The sequence below is a fragment of the Canariomyces notabilis genome, assembly GCF_033297395.1.
Source record: "Canariomyces notabilis strain CBS 508.74 unplaced genomic scaffold N656scaffold_12, whole genome shotgun sequence".
Taxonomy (NCBI): Eukaryota; Fungi; Ascomycota; class Sordariomycetes; order Sordariales; family Chaetomiaceae; genus Canariomyces; species Canariomyces notabilis.
In genome coordinates this window covers 647690-668016 of record NW_027041834.1, presented here as the reverse complement: position 1 = coordinate 668016, position 20327 = coordinate 647690, and the positions used below count along the sequence as shown (strand labels likewise).

Here is a 20327-nt window from a genome sequence, read left to right as displayed (position 1 = left end):
GGCTGAATTGGTTGGTTGTGGTTGAAAGTGCTGGAGGATACGAGGCCTGGCTGCAGTAGCGCCGATTCTAGCGTTTCCTCCTATCGAGTGAGTATATGCGGTATCTGCAACGTCGCTTCCATTGTACGTTGGATTTTGTGGAAGGGGCGCGCCTACCCTCTCGACCTCCGTAACAACAAGAGCAGGATTTTGGGCATGAGTAGAGGACGTAGTGAGCAGTGACGTAGTTGCAGTTTCACTCTCAGCGTATCGCATATGCAGTGGTGTACTGTATTGTACAGTACCTCGTACGAAGTACATGCCCAATACATGTACTGTACATACTATACCTTACCGTGCCATGTCCCACTTTTATTGGCCGAGTCGGATACGGAACTCACCCGATCGGATAAGTGTGGGGGGACGTACCCGAACTGAAGCAGTGTGGCACGGAGTTGAGTACGGTTAAAAAGACCGATTGTTCTGGGGTGATGAAAACGACTGTTCTAGTGCCGGGCGCTTAACCGTATCAGTTTGTGCCAAGCCATCCGTGCCCCTGAATTTTTGCGTGGCCTGACAATACTGAGGTGGAGTTAGCGGTACTTTGTCCCGGTATACCTAAGACACTTGCCTTGATGGAAAAACGTAGTTGTGATAAGTTGCCCAAGACTAGCAATTAATATGGCTGATAAGACTCCTACGTCTACACTAGCAATTAGGGGAAGAAAAAAGGTAGGGAATACCTTAGCTATACATGCAACTACGGACTAGAACGACCCATCTAGAGCTAACATCAATATAGGCAGGCTGGAAGGCAAGGCTTGCAGGTAAGGTGGGACTTGTATGGTCTTGCCGGTATGGTCTTGCCGGCACTCAGTGCCGGTACTTCGATGCCCACAAAAGTCGTTTTATCAGGGGGCAAAGTGACAACCGTCGTTAGCGATTGCGAGCGCGGGGGCATACTAGTATCGGCGTCTGCCAGGGTAGCTGATCTCGATAGCAAAAGGCCTCAATTCGTCTACGGTAGACCGATCCGCGATACGGATAGGTACGGATAGGTTCCCCTGGTTTGTCCGATATCAGCACTTGATATAAAGACAACGGCTGGCCCCAATCATCCATCTTGACCAGAAATAGCCCAACAGGAGCAATGTGCGTGTGAACCAATCACTCTAGACATTGCTAGATTCTATTGTCCTGCTTTTTATGCGGTATCATTCTCTACACGTATGGCTGTTGAGATGCATCTTTTGTGAACTTCCAGTGGGACCAGGACCCTGTCATGGGTTCGGCGCTACCGTAACAAAAATCAGGGGTTGTGCTCCGTAATTACAGTCTGTAATAAGGTTCAAGGCCCAAACCAAGAGGCAATCGTGTCTCTCGATATGGCAGCGTTCCAGAAACTTCCACCCCGCTGAAACGTCGTACTGAAACCCACTCTAATGCATACTAGCAATGCGCTGCTACGTATGTATATATGAGGCGCCTCATGCCCCTGACCGCTTGTTTTTGGAGGCTGAGGCACAGCAGGTGAGCAGATACTCTGTACTGTATTCCGTAGAATCAATTCCATTCTACATCAGACTCTCATAGTCTCACAGTGAGTCCGGTCCAGTCATGCAGCTCCACACAACTCCAATCTTGAACCTGCTCTTCACCAAGGCTCTTGTACCGCTTTGTACTGCAGCGAGTCTTGGGGCTAGTACAAAAACAACAGGTGAGGCGCAAAAGTTCGAGCCAGGACTGCATTGGAAGCTGCGCCTTGCAGGCCAGTAATGCAGAATCCCAGTCTAGGTTGCAGCAGACCTAGTGGAATTGCGGCCATCCAGGCCGGTGGAATCGGTGGAATCCCTGCCTTCCACTTCAACCTTAGGCCATCCCGAACGACACGGAATTCAGGTACCTAGCACCACGTTTTCCACTCCACTTCTTTTCCGTCAGATACCAGTCTTCCAGCCCAGTGGAATTGCATCCAGGCAACGACTAGAAATCGCGTACGCGTGCCTCCCATAGTAAAATGTCACGGGTGCCTCCGTCACTGAACTGTATGTACAGTACATACAATATGCTCTGGGTTCCTTACCTTTTATTCTCCGAATCGCAATCCTGTGTTTCCCGGTTGATTCTTACCCGTTCCATTCAGTTCGTCAAGTCCGAGTCCCTCCAAGTTGGAAGGTGCCCCCGAGGCCCAGCAAATGGGCTGATAGGGGCTGCTGCTTGGCCCTCCAGCGACATCGCCCTGACATTCTCCGGCCCGATTTGACAAGGTTATGTCATCGATTGCGTCTTCGTCGTTGTTCTGAACAAGGACTGCACATGTGTACTAAATGAATCATTGGGTGAGAAAGTCGCGCTAAGTTTTAAGGCCCTGTGAAGGATTTAGGAAGGATCTAAGCGGGCTTAGATCGGATCACCGCCAAGGTTATGTAATCCACCGGATGAGAAAGTCAACCACACGTGTTTGAAAAATACACCGAAGGAACCTTGCGGGCCCCAAACTTTGGGGCACGATTTGAATCTTTGGGGGTTACAGTCGGGCAAACGCTTAACTAGCGTTATCTTAGCCAAGATTCATGTCAGCGGCGCCAACCGTTGGCAGTTTATGTCAGGCGCCGTCTTCCTGGCCACGTGGATCTTGGCATCATCTTGGAGAAACGACTTGTGAGGGTGGTAGTAGGGAGCTAGACCGGGAATCCTCCTCCCGAGCCATGATGTACATTCATTGGCGGTGTAAAAGTACCTTACCTTACCTAAATGCTCTGGTATTGGGGGGGCCTGGTCATGATGACTAGGTACCTAGGGCTAAGCTCCCAGGGCGATTAGCTCCTTGGGGGCGACCAGCTCCCTGAGGGGATGGTACTCTATCATGGTACATGCAAACATTGGCGATATGTTAAATGATCCTTCCGCGGCGGGAAATCCTTCGTGCGAAATATAAATGCGGCAGGAACGACTGTGTCAGTCATTAGATGCCGGCACTGCAGTTATCCATTGCCCTTGCCCGCCTCGCTCCAGCACCAAAATGCCTGGACTCGGGGCCGACTCAGAGCAACAACTACGCCATGCTTGTGACCGCTGTCACTCACAAAAGCTGCGATGTCCTCGTTCAGTAGATCCGGAGAAGAACAACCCGGACGAGCCTTGCTCCCGGTGCCGCAAGGCAGGATTGGTATGTACAGTCAGTTTGCGGGGGAAAGCCGGGCGCCCTGCAAAGGTCGATAAGAAAAGAGAAAGAGCTGCCAGTGTGCGGCCAGCGGTCTTGTCACGGACAAGTACAAGTTCATATCGGTCACGGTCACCGGAGAGTGAATTTCCATTGTATGATGCTACCGCCGCTCTTAGTTCTTTTCCGAGGGAGACGGACCAGCCTTGGGAACAACATGAAGGTGTCGACGCTGTCGAAGACCATCTTATCACGGCAGTGCTGGATCTAGCCCCAAGACAAACCGTCGCCACCCCGCCGCCAACGATATCCGACGAGGTCGGCATGGAGCATCCTCCCTCTCCTCCCCCGACGCATGCCTCAGACAGACTGGTCACTTCAGAGACAGTGAGTAGCCCCAGCATGTTTCGGATTTGGACAGGACGTCAAGCAGTGGACCACTCTCTAACCACCTACCTTTGTTAGTCCTACGACTTTTTCCTTACCGACTTCGACACCAGCCTGGACCTTCCCACCTTCTGCATCCCTAATGACCTAACAAACGGGCTTGAACCGGCGGCAAAGATGCCATCCCCCATTGGCCAGACCGGAGGCACGCCGGTTGATCCAAGCTTGATGAAGGAAATGATGAGTGGGGCCTTTGACTCGAATCATATTCCGCCGGCCAGGCCACCACTACATCCCTTCTCCAGCAATGATTGCTACATGAAGCTCTCGGATCTTAATGCCAGGATTCTCGCCTCTTATACAGAGACAACATCCTCAGCAAGCACGTACAGCACCCAAAACCTCAAAGTTGCGGTTGGCTTTTGTGGCGAGTTGATCGATGTGGCTCGCCGCAGTTTCACGCATTTCGTGGGCTTCTCCCCGCCTTCGAGTAGCCGAAGCAGTGTTTCCAGGTCAACACTTTCCGGGACGGAGCACCCTACAGCATCTCGCCCAAGAGAGGCGTCCATCAACTCGGGCCTCAGCGTGGACGACATGGAGTGGACGGGCCCCGAATCGCTCACAAACAACCCATCAATAATTGTTCCCGACTCGGCGGTCATCTTCCTTCTGCTCGGATGCTACACGCAGATCCTGCGTCTATTTGAGGTCACCACTAACCACCTGTGGGCCTGGTATGGTGACGATGAGATGCCAGCAACCAGCAGTAACCAGCACAGCTCGGGTATTGTTAGTAGTCCACTGCTGGAGGCGGCCTTGGCAGTACACACCGTGGGGTACCTTCTCGGCCGGCTGAACAAGGCGTTTACCATTGACGAGCCTGGGTGTCATCCGGGGGCAGGGGACGGCGCGTCTAATGTCCAGAGGTGGAAGAGGTCTTTTCTTGGTGGCAAGGAGCTTGATGACGGTCTTCTGGCACGGGCATTCGACGAGATTACCGGGCGGGAGCAGCGGTTGATGAGGAGGACGCAGGATCTCCAACAGAGGATAAACTAGATACTGTATAACCAGTGATCCGACTTGCCCAGCGCTCTCCGGACGATCCAGGGATGAGGCTGGCTCCCGGGTTGCAATAATGGTCTGTCTTCCGGGGTGAATCCGAAGACGGCAGTTAATGGTCGCCAATTATTTGCGGAGATTTAGACCGAGCCAGACTGCTGTATTTGTCAAATTGCCATCTTTCGACGAATAGCTGAACAAATAGATACATGTAGCTTCCATGCAACAGCATCCCAATACCGGAGTTTACAGAAAAGCGCCGCTCTTCACACATGCCTCCATGACAAACCCAGTGATTAGGTGGGCAATGGCAAGAGCATAGCACCAGCCAGAAAACCCATTCCAGCTCTCTAGAAGCTGCCAATGTGTGAGGGCAACCATCAGGACCAACCATAATGCGAGACCGGCAATAGAGAACATGTAGTAGAACTGTCCCATGCCGACCGAGGTGCCCAAGGTCATCAAGAGCCCAACAATGGAGATGGTAATAACGGCGAAGAGACCCTCGAGGTGATTACGGAAGCGGACGGCCATACCCTTGACCCCTGACTTGAGGTCGTCAGCAGTGTCCCGGCGGGCGTAGACAACATCGTAGAAGACGACAAGCAGCATGATTGCGGCCGAGAGACACAGCGTTGGGGTAACGTAGGACGCAGAGAGCGCAGGCAGACCGACCGAGTAGGCCGCCAAAGAGATGGTAGAAGCCAGCGTAGACCCGAGAATAACTTGGGCAAAGTGTGTGAAGCGCTTGCCAAACGGGTATATTATTGCCAGCACGATGGTCCCGAGCGCGACGTAACTGCATTCACGCGGCAGAGGCTGGAGGGATGCGAGTCCGAGGGCGGTCAGGGCCAGGGCGAAGACGACTCCCTCGGTGGTCGAGACGGCGCCACGAGCAACGGGCCGATTGCGACACCGCGCTGTCTGGCGGTCGAGATCCTGGTCGACAATGTCGTTCCACGCGCAGCCGGCTCCACGCAAGAAGAAGGTCCAGATCGCAAAGATGCAGGCTCGGTGGCCCAGAGTGGAAAGCGGCACAGGGGTCGACTGGACGGCGGACGCGTAGAGGAGACCGACAGCGTGCGGGAAATAGCACATGTAGTTGCCATGTGGCTGTTCCAGACGGATAAGCTCGGCGAAGGGCACCCAGGATGAAGGCAGCGTTGACAGGATGCCCTTGGTTGGGGCCCTGTATGCTCCCTCGTCCGCACCAGAAGTTAAGGGGGTCTTTTCGGACGTCCCGATATTAGCGTTCTTGGGCGACTTTTGCTTAGGGGCCATTTTGGTGGAGAGGGCCCGGGGGGGGGGTTGCTGCGCTGAGGGGTTGCGACGGGTGCTTGCGGTGCGGTGTGTGAACAGAAGCTTAACGGTCGAGAATAGATGCCGAGAAACTCTGGGCTTCGAAGAGAGAACCGAAATCTGCTTTTCAGGGGCAGACGTTCCTTCTAGGCCAGAAAAGAGAGGCGGGTGAAAACCACCGGCACAAGTTGCCAATTCGCCGATTCGTGCCGGACAGTGCTGCAATCGAATCGGATCAGGGGTAAAATGTGCAACGGTAGACCAACAAAAGTGAGGCTCCCAAAATCCGCCGATGCCAGTCATCATCAACTCAACCCGGCTGGATTAAATACGTGATGTGAATCAATCAGCTCCACTATGTTTGTCTTGTTCCGTAGACTATACTGCATCCATTGACCGTAACTTTGAACGCGATGACCGCCAACACGAACGGAGTCGAAGGACGGGAAAATGGATACGCCGCCAAAGGTGTTGCGGAGCCGAAGATGACGGCGAGTGGCGTCAATGGCACTCCAATTCGGCCGTTTGCTCGACCTGCAGTCAACTTTGCCTCGACAGAGAGGCTGGAGGGCTGCATGCACTCGTTGCCGGAACTTGTCGACTTCAATGCTGTGAACAATGCGTCGCATCCGTTCTGCATTCAGGCCGCATCCTCCGGTGCGTTGGATACAATCACACATGGCGAGTTCAAGGTCGCTGTGTCAAGGTGCGCTGCCTGGCTGAAGGAGAATCTGCCCATCAGGCCGGCGGCGGGTGAAAAGGCTTTGACGAAGATGGCGCCTGTGGCACTCTTCATGCAGAGTGATATTGGGCTGGTAATCCACGAGTTTGCTCTCATGAGCATTGGAGTTCCTGTGAGCTTGCCCTTCCAAATCTGCTCAGCTGTATTTGCTCGGCCGCCAAACTAAGACATCGTGTGATTAGCCATTGGTACTCTCTCCCCGGCTTCCTCCCGTTGCCATCAATGCTCTTCTCCAAGCGACTGCTGCCAGTTCCTTCATTGTTTCGCAGCGCCTCAGCGAACCCGCGAAGCCGGCGTTGGCTGCGCTGGCAGCGAATGGAATCTCCACCCACATTGGGGAACCCTACCAGAGCTTTACGGAGCCAAGGATTGATCCCTCGACCGCGCCGGCTTTCGAGTGCCCCGCAAATCCGGATGACATTATCCTGCTGCTTCATTCCTCCGGAACCACAGGCCTGCCCAAGCCTATTCCACTCACGCACCGTCAGCTTCTCTTTGCGGTCAACTGCCACAAGTTCGACACGGAGGAGCAAGCACAGGGTCTCAACCTCTCAACGCTACCTTTGTTCCACGGTTTCGGCCTTGTTGCTCCTGGCCTTTCCATGTCTGCCGGAATGACGACCCTCTACCCGCCCAGCGACGGCATCCCCAATGCGCTCTCCATCGTCAAGCTTATCAACGAGACCAAGCCAAAATCCATGATGACGGTCCCATTCCTCCTGGATGATATTTGCAACCTGCCAAACGACGAAGGAATCAAGGCCCTGGTTGGAATGAACTTTGTTGGAACCGGAGGTGCTGCGCTGGGTGCTGGTGTCGGAGACCGCCTGACAGCCGGTGGCGTCAAGCTGCTCAACTTTTACGGCACGACCGAAACGGGTCCCCTTTCTCTCACCTTTGCACCGACGGACAATTATAACTGGAAGTACTTCAGGCTCCGAACCGATGTGAAATACAAGGTGGATGAGCTGGAACCCAAGGACGGCGAGAGGAGGTTCCGCCTGACAGTGTATCCATTTGGCGCTGCAGAAGGCTTCGAAATTGCCGACCAGTTGATCCGGAATGAGCAATACCCCGACACTGACTTTGCGGCCGTGGGCCGCGATGACGACGTCATTGTTCTTGCTACCGGAGAGAAGGTCAGCCCCTTGATCCTGGAGACCATGCTGAACGACGCCCCCATGATCAAGTCTGCCGTTGCTTTTGGCGAGAACCAGTTCAACCTTGGCGTCCTTGTCGAGCCAGCGGCACCTCTGTCGGCCGAGGATGAGGCTACCTTCAAGGCGAAGGTCTGGGAAATCGTGACTGCTGCCGGGCAACGGATGGATGGCTCGGGGCGAGTCCCGTCTCCGGATGCGATCATTGTGATACCTCAGGGCGCCGTCGTCCCCAGGACTGACAAGGGTTCCATTGCGCGCAAGGACACATACGCTCTCTTTGATAAAGAGATCAAGGCCGTCTACGAAAAGCTCCTCCAAGCTGCCACTGAAGCCACTGGGCCGCTGAACCTGGATAATCTCGAGCAGGACCTGAAGCAACTTGTCCACACGAGTCTGGGGCCGCGCGCACCGGTTTCGCAATGGACGGTAGAGGATAGCCTGTTCGACCTGGGAGTCGACTCCCTGCAGGCGCTGCAGTTGCGGCGGGTGCTCATAGCCGCAGCGTCCAAGACGGAAGGGTTGAAGGATGTCGACATTGCCAAGCTGATCCCACCCGAGTTCATCTACCTCAACCCGTCGGTACGGGAGATGGCGGCGGCCATAACGGACCGATCAAGCTCCGGCGAGAACTCGCTCGAGAATGCCGCCAAGGAGGTGAACGAGCTGGTGGAGATGTACAGCAAGCTAAATGCTACCCCCATCGCCCCGGAAGAGGAGCAACCCAGTGTATTCGAGAATGCCGTGGTTCTACTCACCGGCAGTTCGGGAAGCTTGGGGTCGCACTGCCTCGCGGATCTGGCTCGACGACCCGAAGTGAAGAAAGTCATCTGCCTCATCCGAAAGGAGAAGGGTACCAATGCGCCTCCCATGCCGGGCGGCGGACAGTTTGACCGCAATATCCTCAAGTCGAGGGGTCTCGAGCTCTCGGAAGAGGAATGGGCCAAAGTGGCCACACTCGAGGTTGATCCGACAGCCGAGAAATTGGGTCTCATCCCGATGGTATACGCTGCCATGCAGGGTATGGTCACGCATGTCGTTCACGCTGCCTGGCCGATGAACTACCTTATCAGGCTGCGGTCTTTCCAGTACCAGTTCAAGTTCTTCCAAAACCTCCTGGACTTTGCCGCGCAGAACAGCCGAGGTGCGAAACGCCGCTTCATCTTCATTTCGTCGATTGCGGTTGCCGCCCGGGTTGGCCTCTCCAAGAATGGATGCGCCGTCCCGGAGACTCCGCTTTCTCCTGCTGAGTCTGCATGCGGCATTGGCTACGCCGATGGAAAGCTCGTCTGCGAGAAGATTCTTGAGCGAGCCGCTGAGGCTTACGCTAGTCAACTGGAGGCCGTCTCCATCCGGTGCGGACAGCTGACTGGAGCCACGAACACGGGAGTATGGAACGCGAATGAGCAGATTCCTATGCTGGTAAAGACGGCGAAGAGCATTGGCTCCTTCCCTCAGCTGCATGGAGTAAGTCTAATTGCCCCGTCAACTTTGAAGGGTAGTCGGTTGCTGACTGGTTGGGTGATAGGAGCTGTCTTGGATTCCGGTTGACAAGGCCGCGTCTGTTGTCTCGGAAATTGTCTTCTCCCAGAGCAAGCTCCCTACCGTGCTGCACCTGGAAAATCCTGTGCGCCAGCCATGGAGCAGTGTGGTAGAGCATTTCGGGCGACAGCTCGGTCTCGTTAAGCCGCCTGTTTCTTTCGACGAATGGCTTGACCAAGTTGCCAGCGCGCCTTCTGACGATGAGCTCTATCCCGTCAAGAAGCTTCTGGCCTTCTTCAAGAACGGGTTCAGACCGGTGGCCTGTGGACAAGTTGTGCTGAGCACAGATGTCGCGCGGACCCACTCTGCGACTCTGCGCGACATGGGTGCTCTTGATGATGGCACCATCAGTGGGTATATCAACTACTGGAAGAAGATTGGTTATTTGTGCATGTGAGCACTCTGCGACGATTGTGTAGGTAGCCTGCAGTAGGACGAGGTTTTGAACATCACAATGCGCAAAATGATGGTCGTTCTTGACAAAAGTCCAAAACTTGGGTTGACGTTGAAAGAAGGTTAGAGTTGGCGGACCAATCACTGCACAAGCCTCGCTCAGCTGTTGCTAGCAGCCCAGCGCACAAGGCAGTCGTTACTGGGCACCCCACCGTATCTTTAGCGGGATCAGACAACCACTGCAACCACCAAAACCCACAATTTATGATCCATTTTCCAGCTTCCACATTCACAATGAGAAATCCGCCTCATACCCTCTTACATAGCCCAAACTTTTAGATTCTGTCGTCTTGAGAACATTGAATGCAGTTTCTAGGTCTTGAGAAGTCCACTGTGAGATTGGGTGCAGAATGGCTCCAGATTCTCCCTTGGATTCCCAGGTTGCGGCAACCCGACAACTTGGTGACGGCGATCATATGGCGAGTCAACGAATAAGGCTCGCATCCCCGTTTCCCTGACGCCAAAGTAAGCAGGTACCGTTCGAATTGTCGATTACTACAACCATGGGAATGCCAGCAAGGAGTGGAGGTTCCTTTTGCCCGCGGGTGCCTGGGGTGCGCCGTCTCACCAGGGAAATCTGAGGCGATTGCCCTCCAAGGGGATGGTGAGTCTCTTCCCAAGGCCCACACATGGTCACTTACAGTAAAAGAAGCGAGTTTGTCAGATACCTGTGAGGCTGTGAGAAAGCGCCGATGTGGTAGTCCGGGGTTATGGTCCGAGTGTGGGCGCTTCGGCGGAATTTGCATGGGAGGGCGTCACAGCGATGCTCACAATATACCTTGCACATGCAGCCAGAACACCAGATCCGACAGATGGTGGACCGAATACTCATAGTCTTCGACAAAGGATGCAATCATGCAACTCTAACGTCACCCTGCTCGCGTGATCTTCTCCTGCGTCGTACGAGGTTACCTAGGTACATCGACAACCATGACTCGGACACAACCACAACCGCTTGCCAGTCCTTCGGCCGCCGTCTTCTCATCCCAGAGCGGCCGACCCGAGTCGGTGTATCTCTCCCATGTCCGGTCAAGACTCGTTCAAGAGCCGCTGTTGAAACCTCTGGCCGACGCCGTCTGCAGTCTTCCAGCGACATGGCGGAGCCTGACCTCGTCCCGGCGAGGCATTGTCGGTTTCACAGAGGCCTCGCGGCTCGTCGAGGGTTTTCGAACGTGGATCGAGACGGGCGACTCTGATATCCTCGAGAGCGACGTGTCCGAGCTTGTCGACCTCCCCCTTCTTACTACCATTCACATCGTGCAGTACCTGGAGTATCTGCAACGGACAGGCCTGAGACATCCCGACTTTCTCAAGGGCGTCCGGCCTGGCGGCATCCAAGGCTGTGGCGTAGGACTCCTTTCGGCTACTATTGTTGCGTTTTCCACAGACGAGCAAGACGTTGTGCGTTCGGCTGCAGCTGGCGTCCGTTTGTCCCTTGGACTAGGAATTGTTCAAAGATTTCCGGATGTACGTGTCAATTCTCCTCAAAGATGACGAACTCTAAACTGACTTAAGCAGGCCAACGCTCCAGTAATCACAGAACTTCTAGCTAGCGAATGCTCTGCCCTTTTTTCCCAGCTACACTATCCAACTTCTGGTCTTCTCCAGTTTCCGATCCGGTCCAACCTGACAGGAGAACCAGTAGCAACGTCGGACGGGGCCCTGACTGAGGAAATCATCTCGGCGGTCTTGGCCTCACGGTGCGACTGGCCACTCGTGATGCAACGTCTAGCATCGGATCTTGGACGGACGGGATCAAGGCAGCACAGCATTGCTGTCTTCGGATTTGGCAACCCGGTCCCAATGGCACCTTTTCAACGCAGCGGCCTCGATGTCCTGACGGTACACGCTGATATGGTCGGTGCACCTCACATCCCCCGCACGGCCCATGCCGCCGCCAGCACCAGCACGTTCCAATCGTTCCCATCACACGCCATAGCTATCGTGGGTGCTGCATGTAGGCTTCCTGGGGCCAACTCCCTTGATGATCTCTGGAAGATCATATCACAGGGACAGACACGGCTAGAAAAGCTCCGAACCGACAGAGTCCCCTTGAGGAACTCGTACAGAGCTTGGCAAGACCCCAAGTGGGTAACGGAGCGAGAATTTTATGGGAATTTCATTGACGACGTGGAGGCTTTCGACCATGCATTTTTCGGCATCAGCCCTCGCGAAGCAAAGTACATGGATCCTCAGCAACGACTCTTGCTGGAGACGGCCTTTGAGGCTATGGACTCAAGTGGCTATCTTCGCTACCATGAACGCGAGCGCGGTGACCCGGTCGGATGTTTTCTTGGGGCCAGCTACACCGAATATCTCGAGAACACGAGCGCCTATTCTCCGACGGCGTTTACAGCCACGGGTACCATCAGGGCTTTCCTGTCCGGGAGGATCAGTTACCACTTTGGATGGACGGGCCCCTCTGAGGTGATCGATACGGCATGCTCGGCATCCATTGTGGCTATCCACCGAGCCTGCCAGGCCATCATCGCCGGCGAGTGTCCTATCGCTCTTGCAGGCGGCGTCAACATCATCACTGGCGTGCACAACTACTTTGATCTTGGCAAGGCCACTTTCCTAAGTAAGACTGGTCAGTGCAAGCCATTCGATGACTCTGGCGACGGTTACTGTCGCGCCGATGGCGTCGGTCTCGTCGTTCTGAAACCGCTCAAGCAGGCGGTATTAGATGGAGACAATATTATGGGCGTTATTCCCGCGGTGGCCACAAACCAAGGCGGTATCGGCGCCCCTGGAATCACGGTGCCGGATGGTATCGCCCAGAGGGCGCTATACAGGCGCCTCCTGGAGAAGTCGGGACTCCAGCCGGATGATATCACCTATGTCGAGGCTCACGGCACCGGGACGCAAGCGGGAGACCCAGTTGAGATGGGCAGCATTCGGGAAGTCTTTGGTGGTCCTAAGCGGTCTAGCACGCTCTATATCGGCTCCTTGAAAGCCAATATTGGACACTGCGAGACGGCCGCAGGGGTGGCGAGTCTGCTCAAGGTCCTTACCATGTTTCGGAACCGGGGCATCCCTCCACTCCAAGGCTTCAAGCGTCTCAATCACAAGATCCCGGCTCTGGAACCCCACAAGATACATATCCCTACCGAGCTCCTTCCATGGGATACTGTGTCAGGGCGGCGGGTTACGTGTGTCAGCAGCTTTGGAGCGTCTGGGAGTAACTCTGCTCTCCTCTGCTCCGAGTGGTTGGAGGAGAGTGGCGCCATCAAGCCAAACGACTCGATGGACCAACCCATGCAAGAGTTTCCCGTTCTGTTGAGTGCGGCTTCACCCGAGAGTCTGTACAGATACGTCAACGGATTGGCAGATTATATTTCCAAACACGAGTCCGCTGGAACCCTGACAATCGGCAACTTGTCGTTCACCCTAAGCCAGCGACGCAAGCACCATCGCGTCCGTTGGTCCACCGCCACCTCGCGTCTCGCCGACCTGGTAGACAAGTTGAGGAGCTGCACTCCACAAGATTTTGTTCAGGCTCCCAAGGCCGCCAAGAAAGTCGTCCTGGTCTTTTCCGGTCAGAGCAAGACGACGATTGGCTTAAGTCCGTCAGCGCTTCAGGAGAACCCACGATTCAAGCATCACATCCAGACCTGCAACGACATCCTCAAACGTCTCGGATGCCCGGACATTGTGCCCGCGTTGAGCCAGGTTGAGCCCATCGCTGATCCTGCCATTTTGCAGTGTGGCACCGTCGCCGTCCAGTATGCCTGCGCTCAGTGTTTCCTGGATGCGGGTCTCAATGTGGACGCGATCGTGGGTCACAGCTTGGGCGAACTCGCGGCGCTCGCTGTATCCGGAGCGCTCTCGCTTGCAGATGCTCTGAAGGTGGTGTACGCGCGTGCGGAGTTGATCAAGGCCAAGTGGGGTTCCGAGGGCGGCACCATGATGGCCATTCACGCCGACGAAGAGACAGTCCGATCGATCATGGAGATTGCCAATTCGACTCTCGACTATGACCACGACAAACTAGAAATCGCGTGCCACAACAGTGCCACCAGCCATGTTGTCGTCGGCAAGCAGACCTCGATCGCATTGGCTGAGAACACCATTCAGCAGGACGCCAGGTACCGCGGTATAAAGTACCAACGCCTCAACGTAAGCCACGGCTTTCATTCTCGCTTCACAGAGCCTCTGCTGCAAGACCTTGTGCACGTCGGAAGCACTGTCGAGTGGAAAGAGCCCGCCATCGCGCTGGAGACAAGCACCAAGAGCCCGGTGGCATTCAGCAACAAGACATCCACGAGATCATACATTGCCGATCACGCTAGGAAGCCTGTGTACTTTGTTGATGCGGTCCGCCGCGCGGAGCAGCGGCTTGGCCCCTGCATATGGCTTGAAGCCGGATGGAACACGCCCATCGTTGCCATGGCCAAGAGAGCCGTCGCCAACCCTGCCATCCACGCGTTCCATCCCGTCGTGTCCCCTGCAGCTGCGGTCGCGAAGCTCTGGCTTGAGGATATTCCCGTCGCCCACTGGGACTTCTTCGCACCGCAAAAGAGTGGCCTGAAACACATCTGGCTTCCCGCGTATAGCTTCGACCGACCCAAATTTTGGCTCGAGTACGTCGACCGCGCGATCGAGGAACAAAAGGCCGCGCAGTCCATGAAGCAGGCCAACCCAGTCACGCCGAACTGCACCACGACACAGCCGCTGGTAAGCTATAGGGGCTCCACCGGATCGTCGCACCAATTTTGTCTTCACACCACCACCGAAAGATATACGAGAATCGTCCAGGGTCACGCCGTGCTCCAAAAACCATTATGTCCCGCGTCTATGTACATGGAGGCGGCAATCATGGCCATGCAACAGCTCGGCGCCTCAGCAAAGGGCAAGACAATCACATTTGAGAATGTCGTGTTCACCAAGCCGCTTGGCTGTGACGACAGCATCGATGTCCAACTTACACTCGACCGAGCCTCGACCCGAACGAGCGAGGACGCCTGGCACTACTCTGTGCGATCCTCATCTAACCCGAAAGTGGCACATTCGGAGGGCGATTTCAGCGTGAACACCTCAGACTCGGAGAACACCGATCTCCAGCTCTATGAGATGCTCGTCGGCAACCAAATGGCGGCTCTGCAGAACGATCCTAATGCAGAACGACTCAAAACAGCCACGGCCTACGCTCTCTTCTCCAGGGTCGTCGAGTACGCGGATATTCTTCGGGGCATGTCCACCATCACTCTGGGAGCAAAGCAAGCGGTGGCACAAGTGCGGGTCCCCAAGACGTCCTTTTCAGCCTCGGAGAGTACCGTGGCGGACTTCTACGACGCCATCACAACCGACTGCTTCATCCAAGTTCTCGGTCTGCTGATCAACTGCAACTCTGGTTCGAGTGCAGATGGCGAGATCTACGTTGCGTCCAAGATCGGCAAGATGGTTGTGTCGCCTACCGAGTTCCAAACACCGCAGACATGGACAGTGTATGCCATGTTCTCTCCCTTGGATGCCAAGACGTCGAGCGGGGCTGTCTACGTCTTCTCCGGGGACGGCAAGCTGACGAGCTACGCCACCAATATCCAGTTCGTAAGGATCCAAGCCGCGAGGCTTGAACACGCTCTCGAGTCTGCGAATCGGAAAGTGTCCGCGTCAACACCCATTCGGCCAGGCCTTATCCACAACAATGCTTCGCCGGCGGTGTCCCTGGTGAAAGACGTTGCACGTCCCCAGCACAGTACTCCCGCTACTCCCATCCCTCCTCCCTTGGATAATGCGACGCCGCTTTCCTCCGCGTCTGACAACGGCGCAGACAGACCACAGGGCAACGCCGCGGCCGACCTCAAGGCGCTCATCTCCGTCTACACAGGTGTTCCGGTTGAGGAAATGGAGGCAAACCAGAACTTGAGCAGCATGGGCCTGGATTCTCTGGCGTCAATGGAACTCGCAGACGAAATTGAAAGCAAACTGGGGTTCAAAGTTGGGACCGACGACATTTTGCTCGGTAGCGTCGGTTCACTCTTGAAACTATGCTCGCTTGCCAACGCAGAACCGGTTTCCGACACTTGTTCAGAATCGTCAGACTCAACAAGGGACTCGGCTGGTGAGAGCAATACCCCTGGAACCACACCTGGAACCACGCCGGAAATCGAGACCCCGGCAGAGCAAGATCTGAAGCTGAACTCTGCACACGCCATTGACTGCAGCGTTCCGTGGCTGAGACCGAACGGCGCTTTAAGTTCTCGATATAGGGGTATTGACACCGTTGTCTACAAGGAGGTCAATGGAGTCGAGATCCTGGCTGATCTATACATCCCAATGGAGACGCCTCCTCAGCCGATGCCCGTAGGTATGGACTCTTGACACTTGAACTGAAGACATGAAGCGTTGGCTGACATTCTTGCTTGGCAGCGCTCATGATTCACGGCGGAGGCCATCTGACACTCTCACGGAGAGCCGTCCGTCCTCACCAGACCAGATTCCTCCTCGCCAATGGGATATTCCCAGTCAGTGTGGACTACAGGCTTTGCCCACAAATTAACGTTCTTGATGGCGCCATGACCGACATACGTGATGCATGTGCGTGGGTACAGAGAGACCTGCCCGCCATCACGAGGTCCAAAGGCATCGAGATAGACCCGAGAAAGTATGTGGTCATCGGCTGGTCCACGGGTGGTACTCTCGCCATGACGACCTCTTGGACTGTTCCACAGGCTGGCCTTGCGCCTCCTATGGCGATTTTGTCTTTCTACTGCCCGGTCGAGTACAACCCTGAAAGTCGGTATTTCGCGTCAACTTTTTTTTTTTTTTTTTTTTTTTTTTTTTTTTTTTTTTTTTTTTTTTTTTTTTTTTGGTGGCAGCTGTACTGACTTGTGTGTCAATCGCAGAGCCAATAACGATGGGGAAGAACCACGGCTACCGCACCATGCCTCTTGGCGAGGCTCGCAAGTTGCTCCCGTCTCAACCGGTAAGCATCCCACCGTCTACCGCCCATATACGTGATGGACCGTTGCTCATCTCATTTTTCTCCGTGACAGGAAACCGGCCATGCACCCAACAGCCTTGATACGACCAAGCTCGGCTGGGTCCGGGCCGGCGATCCACGTTCCGAGCTCGTCCTCGCCCTCGTTAAGGAGGAGAGGGGCATGGCGCTCCTATTCAACGACAATCCCCTCGACAGCGACGAGCTTCCGTATCCAGACGCCGATCGCGCGGCGGCCTTTAGCCCGCTTGTTCAGGTTCGCAAGGGAAACTACTCAACTCCGACGTACCTGGTCTTTGGAGACGAGGATGAGATCGCACCGTTTAGCAAGGGGGTCGAGTTCTCGCGAGCGATGGAAAACCACGGCGTCGAGGGCGGGTTTTTGGCTGTTAAAGGTGCCAAACATATCTACGACCTCGACTTGGCTCCCGGAAGTGAGGGCTGGAAGATGGGGGTAGGCCCGGGCTACGACTTCCTCTTGAACCAGATTGAGAAGGCTCACCTCCGTCGGTTGTGAGCTAGGCTAACATGACCAAGGTAGTTTTCAGCGATTTCCTTGCTTTTCTTTCTCTTTTTCTCTCTTTTTCGAAACAAGAATTTGACATATAGATACGCATTGGATTGCTTTGGAGGAAACTTGTTTGTATAGTTAGAGGCCGTCGACTGGTTGAGCGGTGAGAGTCTCATAATTCATTAGTTAGCAGGGAGGGGTGAGGTTCTGTGTCCTTACTAGTAACACTGCAATTCACTTTACATTGAATCTAGTAAGGGCGGGAGCACCAGTGTTAACCGACATTATGTCTACATTATGGCTCGTAGGCGTGTCTAGTCAGATTATTATATTCTACTGCCCTCCAATCGGCAACCCGGAGTCCGGAGATAGAAAACGGACAGTTGAAAATCGACCTGAACGAGGGACGGGAGTCACGGGACAAGGGGTCTGTGGTGCGGGGAGCGTCTTATAACATGTATGTATATGTAATAGGTACTGTATTACATGTGCAGTACTACCAGTACAGTGATTACATACTGTGTAGAAGAGCCCTGGGATACCTAGTGCGAGCCTGCGACAGGCTGACAGCGGCACAAAGAGTCGATTTGGGCCCACCCCGTCGTCGGCCGAGTCGATTGCAGCAGAGGATTTTCTTTATCGCCCTGTCTTAGCTTTGGCGTCACTTGCAATAATTACTTTGTAGGTTGGCATGGATTCTCCGAGTACCGCCCGTCCACCTGCGACATTGCAGGAGACAGAGTTGCCGTGGTTTGGTCTTGCAGCACGGCGGAAACAAAGTGCAACCTGGAAGCCCATTCTCAGCGGACCACACTCCGGTCGCTGTGGTCGCACGAGTGCATTTACCGCACAGTACTGTACTTTACAAACAGCCCAGTACATATGTAATTACATACTCCGTACCCGTAGCTTAGCTAATCAACTTGCATTAGTTGGTTCAAGGTCAGGGTTGCATTGCAGGACCCTGCCCCCCCTGCTTGTGCCCGCCTGCGACATCAAATGTTTGGATATCCTGGGCCTCCCATGACTGCAATTCAACGAGTCTGGGGAATCCGAGATCGACCAGCTGCCGTGAGCCTGGACCTGGCCCAGTTCAAATGACAAAACAAAGCTCAGCCCTGACATTATTCCGTCTGAACTTGTTTTGGAAGTCTTGATCGGAGCGATCGTGTCTGCTCCTTCCCGCGGACTGTAAGGTATTGATCGCAGCTGAACTTGCCTGAAAGAAAAAGAGAGGACTCCCGTCAATCGTTGGCCTGTCATGCCCGCCTACCTCTGCCACGGCTTCCGCTGGCAGCGGCGGAGCATCCGCGTCTACGTGATAGTCCAGAACCTTGATGACGCCTCGCCCGAGTGGATAATACCGGCCAGAAGTTCACAGTGCATCCTCAGGTCCTTCTACAGCCTCTTTGACTTTCTCCCTTACTGTATCCCCGCGACAGCTGGTTACACGCCCTCGCATGACGTCGACAGCGACGACGGCAGTTACGTCTACAACAATGACTACACCATCAGTGACTCTCCCAGAAACCGCAGCCGGAGTCGCGGTCGTAGTCGCTCACAGAGCCGGACCCGGGCCCATGTCCAGACACATAGCCGTAACCAGAGTCGCATCAAACAAGAACAGCCATTGCCACCCTTACCAAATGACCCATCCCGGAGCGCTACGCCCGAAGATGACTTTTCGTCCCAGTCCTGGTCCGCCATCAAGCTTCTGGAAGAGTACGACCCGCACGACCTGACCGCCGTCTCACGTCCGTACGCCTACGTGGCCGATTACGCCGTGCGCATCGACTTGTCCTGCTCCATCGCCGAAGAGATTGCGCGCTACGAGCAACAGCAGCAGCATTTCCTGCTCCAAACCCAGCAGAAGGGCGAGCAGCCGGTTTTCCTCGAGAAGCTCCGTGACCAGCTCCAGCGCGGGGAAGAAATCCGCTGGTACGTGGTCATTAACGACGATGAGGTGAGGGGATGGCCCTCCGATGGGTCACCTGGGCCTGTTTCCCGGCCTGCAGCGGGGCACCAACCAGCACCACCACAGTACTACTACCCCCCTGGTCGACCGCCACCGTCAAGGGAGCAGTTGGAACACCATGCGCAGTATCTGCTGCAGCAACGGATATTTGAGGGGGACGACCGGCAGCGCCAATGGGAACAGAAGCGAAGGGAGCAACGTGAGCGGGAGAGATCAGTGGAACCATCGTGGGGGAGAAGGCCGGACGAGAACATGGAGTGCAACCCGCCCGTCGTACCAGAAAAGGACCATCTACCGCCTCGTCAGGGATCGAAAGCAGTAGCGGCGTTGCCGTTGAGGTCGAAAATGTCGTTTGATGCTGGCAATGGACGGCCCAAAACTGCTGCGAGCAAAGGGGCGGGGCTTAGGAGGTTATTTGGGAGGAGCAAGGCAGTCGAGGGTGCCTCACCGGCCGGATGAGGCTTTTGAGGACGCGAACGATAATTATCATCAATGCCCGGATGTGTAACCTTGACATCAGAGCCATCTATAATCCCAACGGGTGCCAGTGCCGAGCAAAAGATGGACGCCAAACCGAGCCGACGTTGACGCAGGGGACGATGGGACACCGCCTACGCCTGCACAAAAAGGCCAAGGATCCTGCACACCGAGCCTGGTCGCTACTCAGACTGCCAGAGTATCTTGATAGCATGTAAGTCATGCAAAGCCCGCACGGCAAACTCACCATCGAAAAGATGACTATGGAAGGTCCAGGACTGACGCAGCTACTCTAGTCAAAATCCGACGAATCTACCTAGCACTGAGGAAACAATACAGTGCATCGGTGCTCAAACCACCTGACAATAGCCCGAGCAACTGTTCATCCTCATGTACGCGATTGGCCGAAGAACCATGGAATGATATATGTAGATACGAGCAAAGACAGACTTAGGGCAGGCAATTTGCAGCGAGACCAAGTCGCATCCTCCACTCTATGTCGAGGCATGAACCATTTTGCAGCTATGTCCGCCAGCTAGAACCAAATGCCCCCCTCTCGTCCCTCATCATAGCTCGGCTCACTAAAATAACCTGAGGCCAACGGCCGTCTACTTCGTGATGAGGGACCAGAATACCGAGC

General features: G+C 55.0%; 7 protein-coding genes across 7 annotated transcripts; 5 read left to right on the top strand and 2 right to left on the bottom strand.

Annotated features, from left to right (window-relative positions):
• Nucleotides 1-3001: 3001 nt before the first annotated feature.
• On the top strand, nucleotides 3002-4585 carry N656DRAFT_829569 (uncharacterized protein; the record flags this gene model as incomplete). Its single annotated transcript, XM_064818585.1, has 3 exons — nucleotides 3002-3148; nucleotides 3347-3529; nucleotides 3608-4585. The coding sequence occupies 3 exons, from the start codon at nucleotides 3002-3004 to the stop codon at nucleotides 4583-4585; spliced, it is 1308 nt and encodes a 435-aa protein (XP_064669837.1).
• A 249-nt stretch (nucleotides 4586-4834) lies between these two features.
• On the bottom strand, nucleotides 4835-5869 carry N656DRAFT_789909 (UbiA prenyltransferase; the record flags this gene model as incomplete). The annotated part of the gene is made up of 2 exons (XM_064816823.1): nucleotides 4835-5777; nucleotides 5826-5869. 2 exons carry the CDS (start codon nucleotides 5867-5869, stop codon nucleotides 4835-4837), a joined length of 987 nt encoding a protein of 328 aa, XP_064669836.1.
• Nucleotides 5870-7330: 1461 nt separating this feature from the next.
• Nucleotides 7331-9794, top strand: N656DRAFT_754151 (gluconate kinase; the record flags this gene model as incomplete). Its single annotated transcript, XM_064813072.1, has 3 exons — nucleotides 7331-7864; nucleotides 7919-9253; nucleotides 9315-9794. The coding sequence occupies 3 exons, from the start codon at nucleotides 7331-7333 to the stop codon at nucleotides 9723-9725; spliced, it is 2280 nt and encodes a 759-aa protein (XP_064669835.1). The 3' UTR covers nucleotides 9726-9794.
• A 161-nt stretch (nucleotides 9795-9955) lies between these two features.
• N656DRAFT_117782 (uncharacterized protein) lies at nucleotides 9956-10619 on the bottom strand. The gene has a single exon (XM_064808540.1). The coding sequence runs from the start codon at nucleotides 10525-10527 to the stop codon at nucleotides 10057-10059; it is 471 nt and encodes a 156-aa protein (XP_064669834.1). The 5' UTR covers nucleotides 10528-10619; the 3' UTR covers nucleotides 9956-10056.
• Nucleotides 10620-16252, top strand: N656DRAFT_117743 (ketoacyl-synt-domain-containing protein). Its single transcript, XM_064808538.1, has 2 exons — nucleotides 10620-11248; nucleotides 11300-16252. The coding sequence occupies exons 1-2, from the start codon at nucleotides 10712-10714 to the stop codon at nucleotides 16103-16105; spliced, it is 5343 nt and encodes a 1780-aa protein (XP_064669833.1). The 5' UTR covers nucleotides 10620-10711; the 3' UTR covers nucleotides 16106-16252.
• On the top strand, nucleotides 16253-17381 carry N656DRAFT_117744 (uncharacterized protein). Its single transcript, XM_064808539.1, has 3 exons — nucleotides 16253-16388; nucleotides 16630-16709; nucleotides 16780-17381. Exons 2-3 carry the CDS (start codon nucleotides 16641-16643, stop codon nucleotides 17239-17241), a joined length of 531 nt encoding a protein of 176 aa, XP_064669832.1. The 5' UTR covers nucleotides 16253-16388; nucleotides 16630-16640; the 3' UTR covers nucleotides 17242-17381.
• A 1115-nt stretch (nucleotides 17382-18496) lies between these two features.
• Nucleotides 18497-19669, top strand: N656DRAFT_768895 (uncharacterized protein; the record flags this gene model as incomplete). The annotated part of the gene is made up of 1 exon (XM_064813660.1): nucleotides 18497-19669. One exon carries the CDS (start codon nucleotides 18497-18499, stop codon nucleotides 19667-19669), a length of 1173 nt encoding a protein of 390 aa, XP_064669831.1.
• Between the last annotated feature and the right edge of the window lie 658 nt (nucleotides 19670-20327).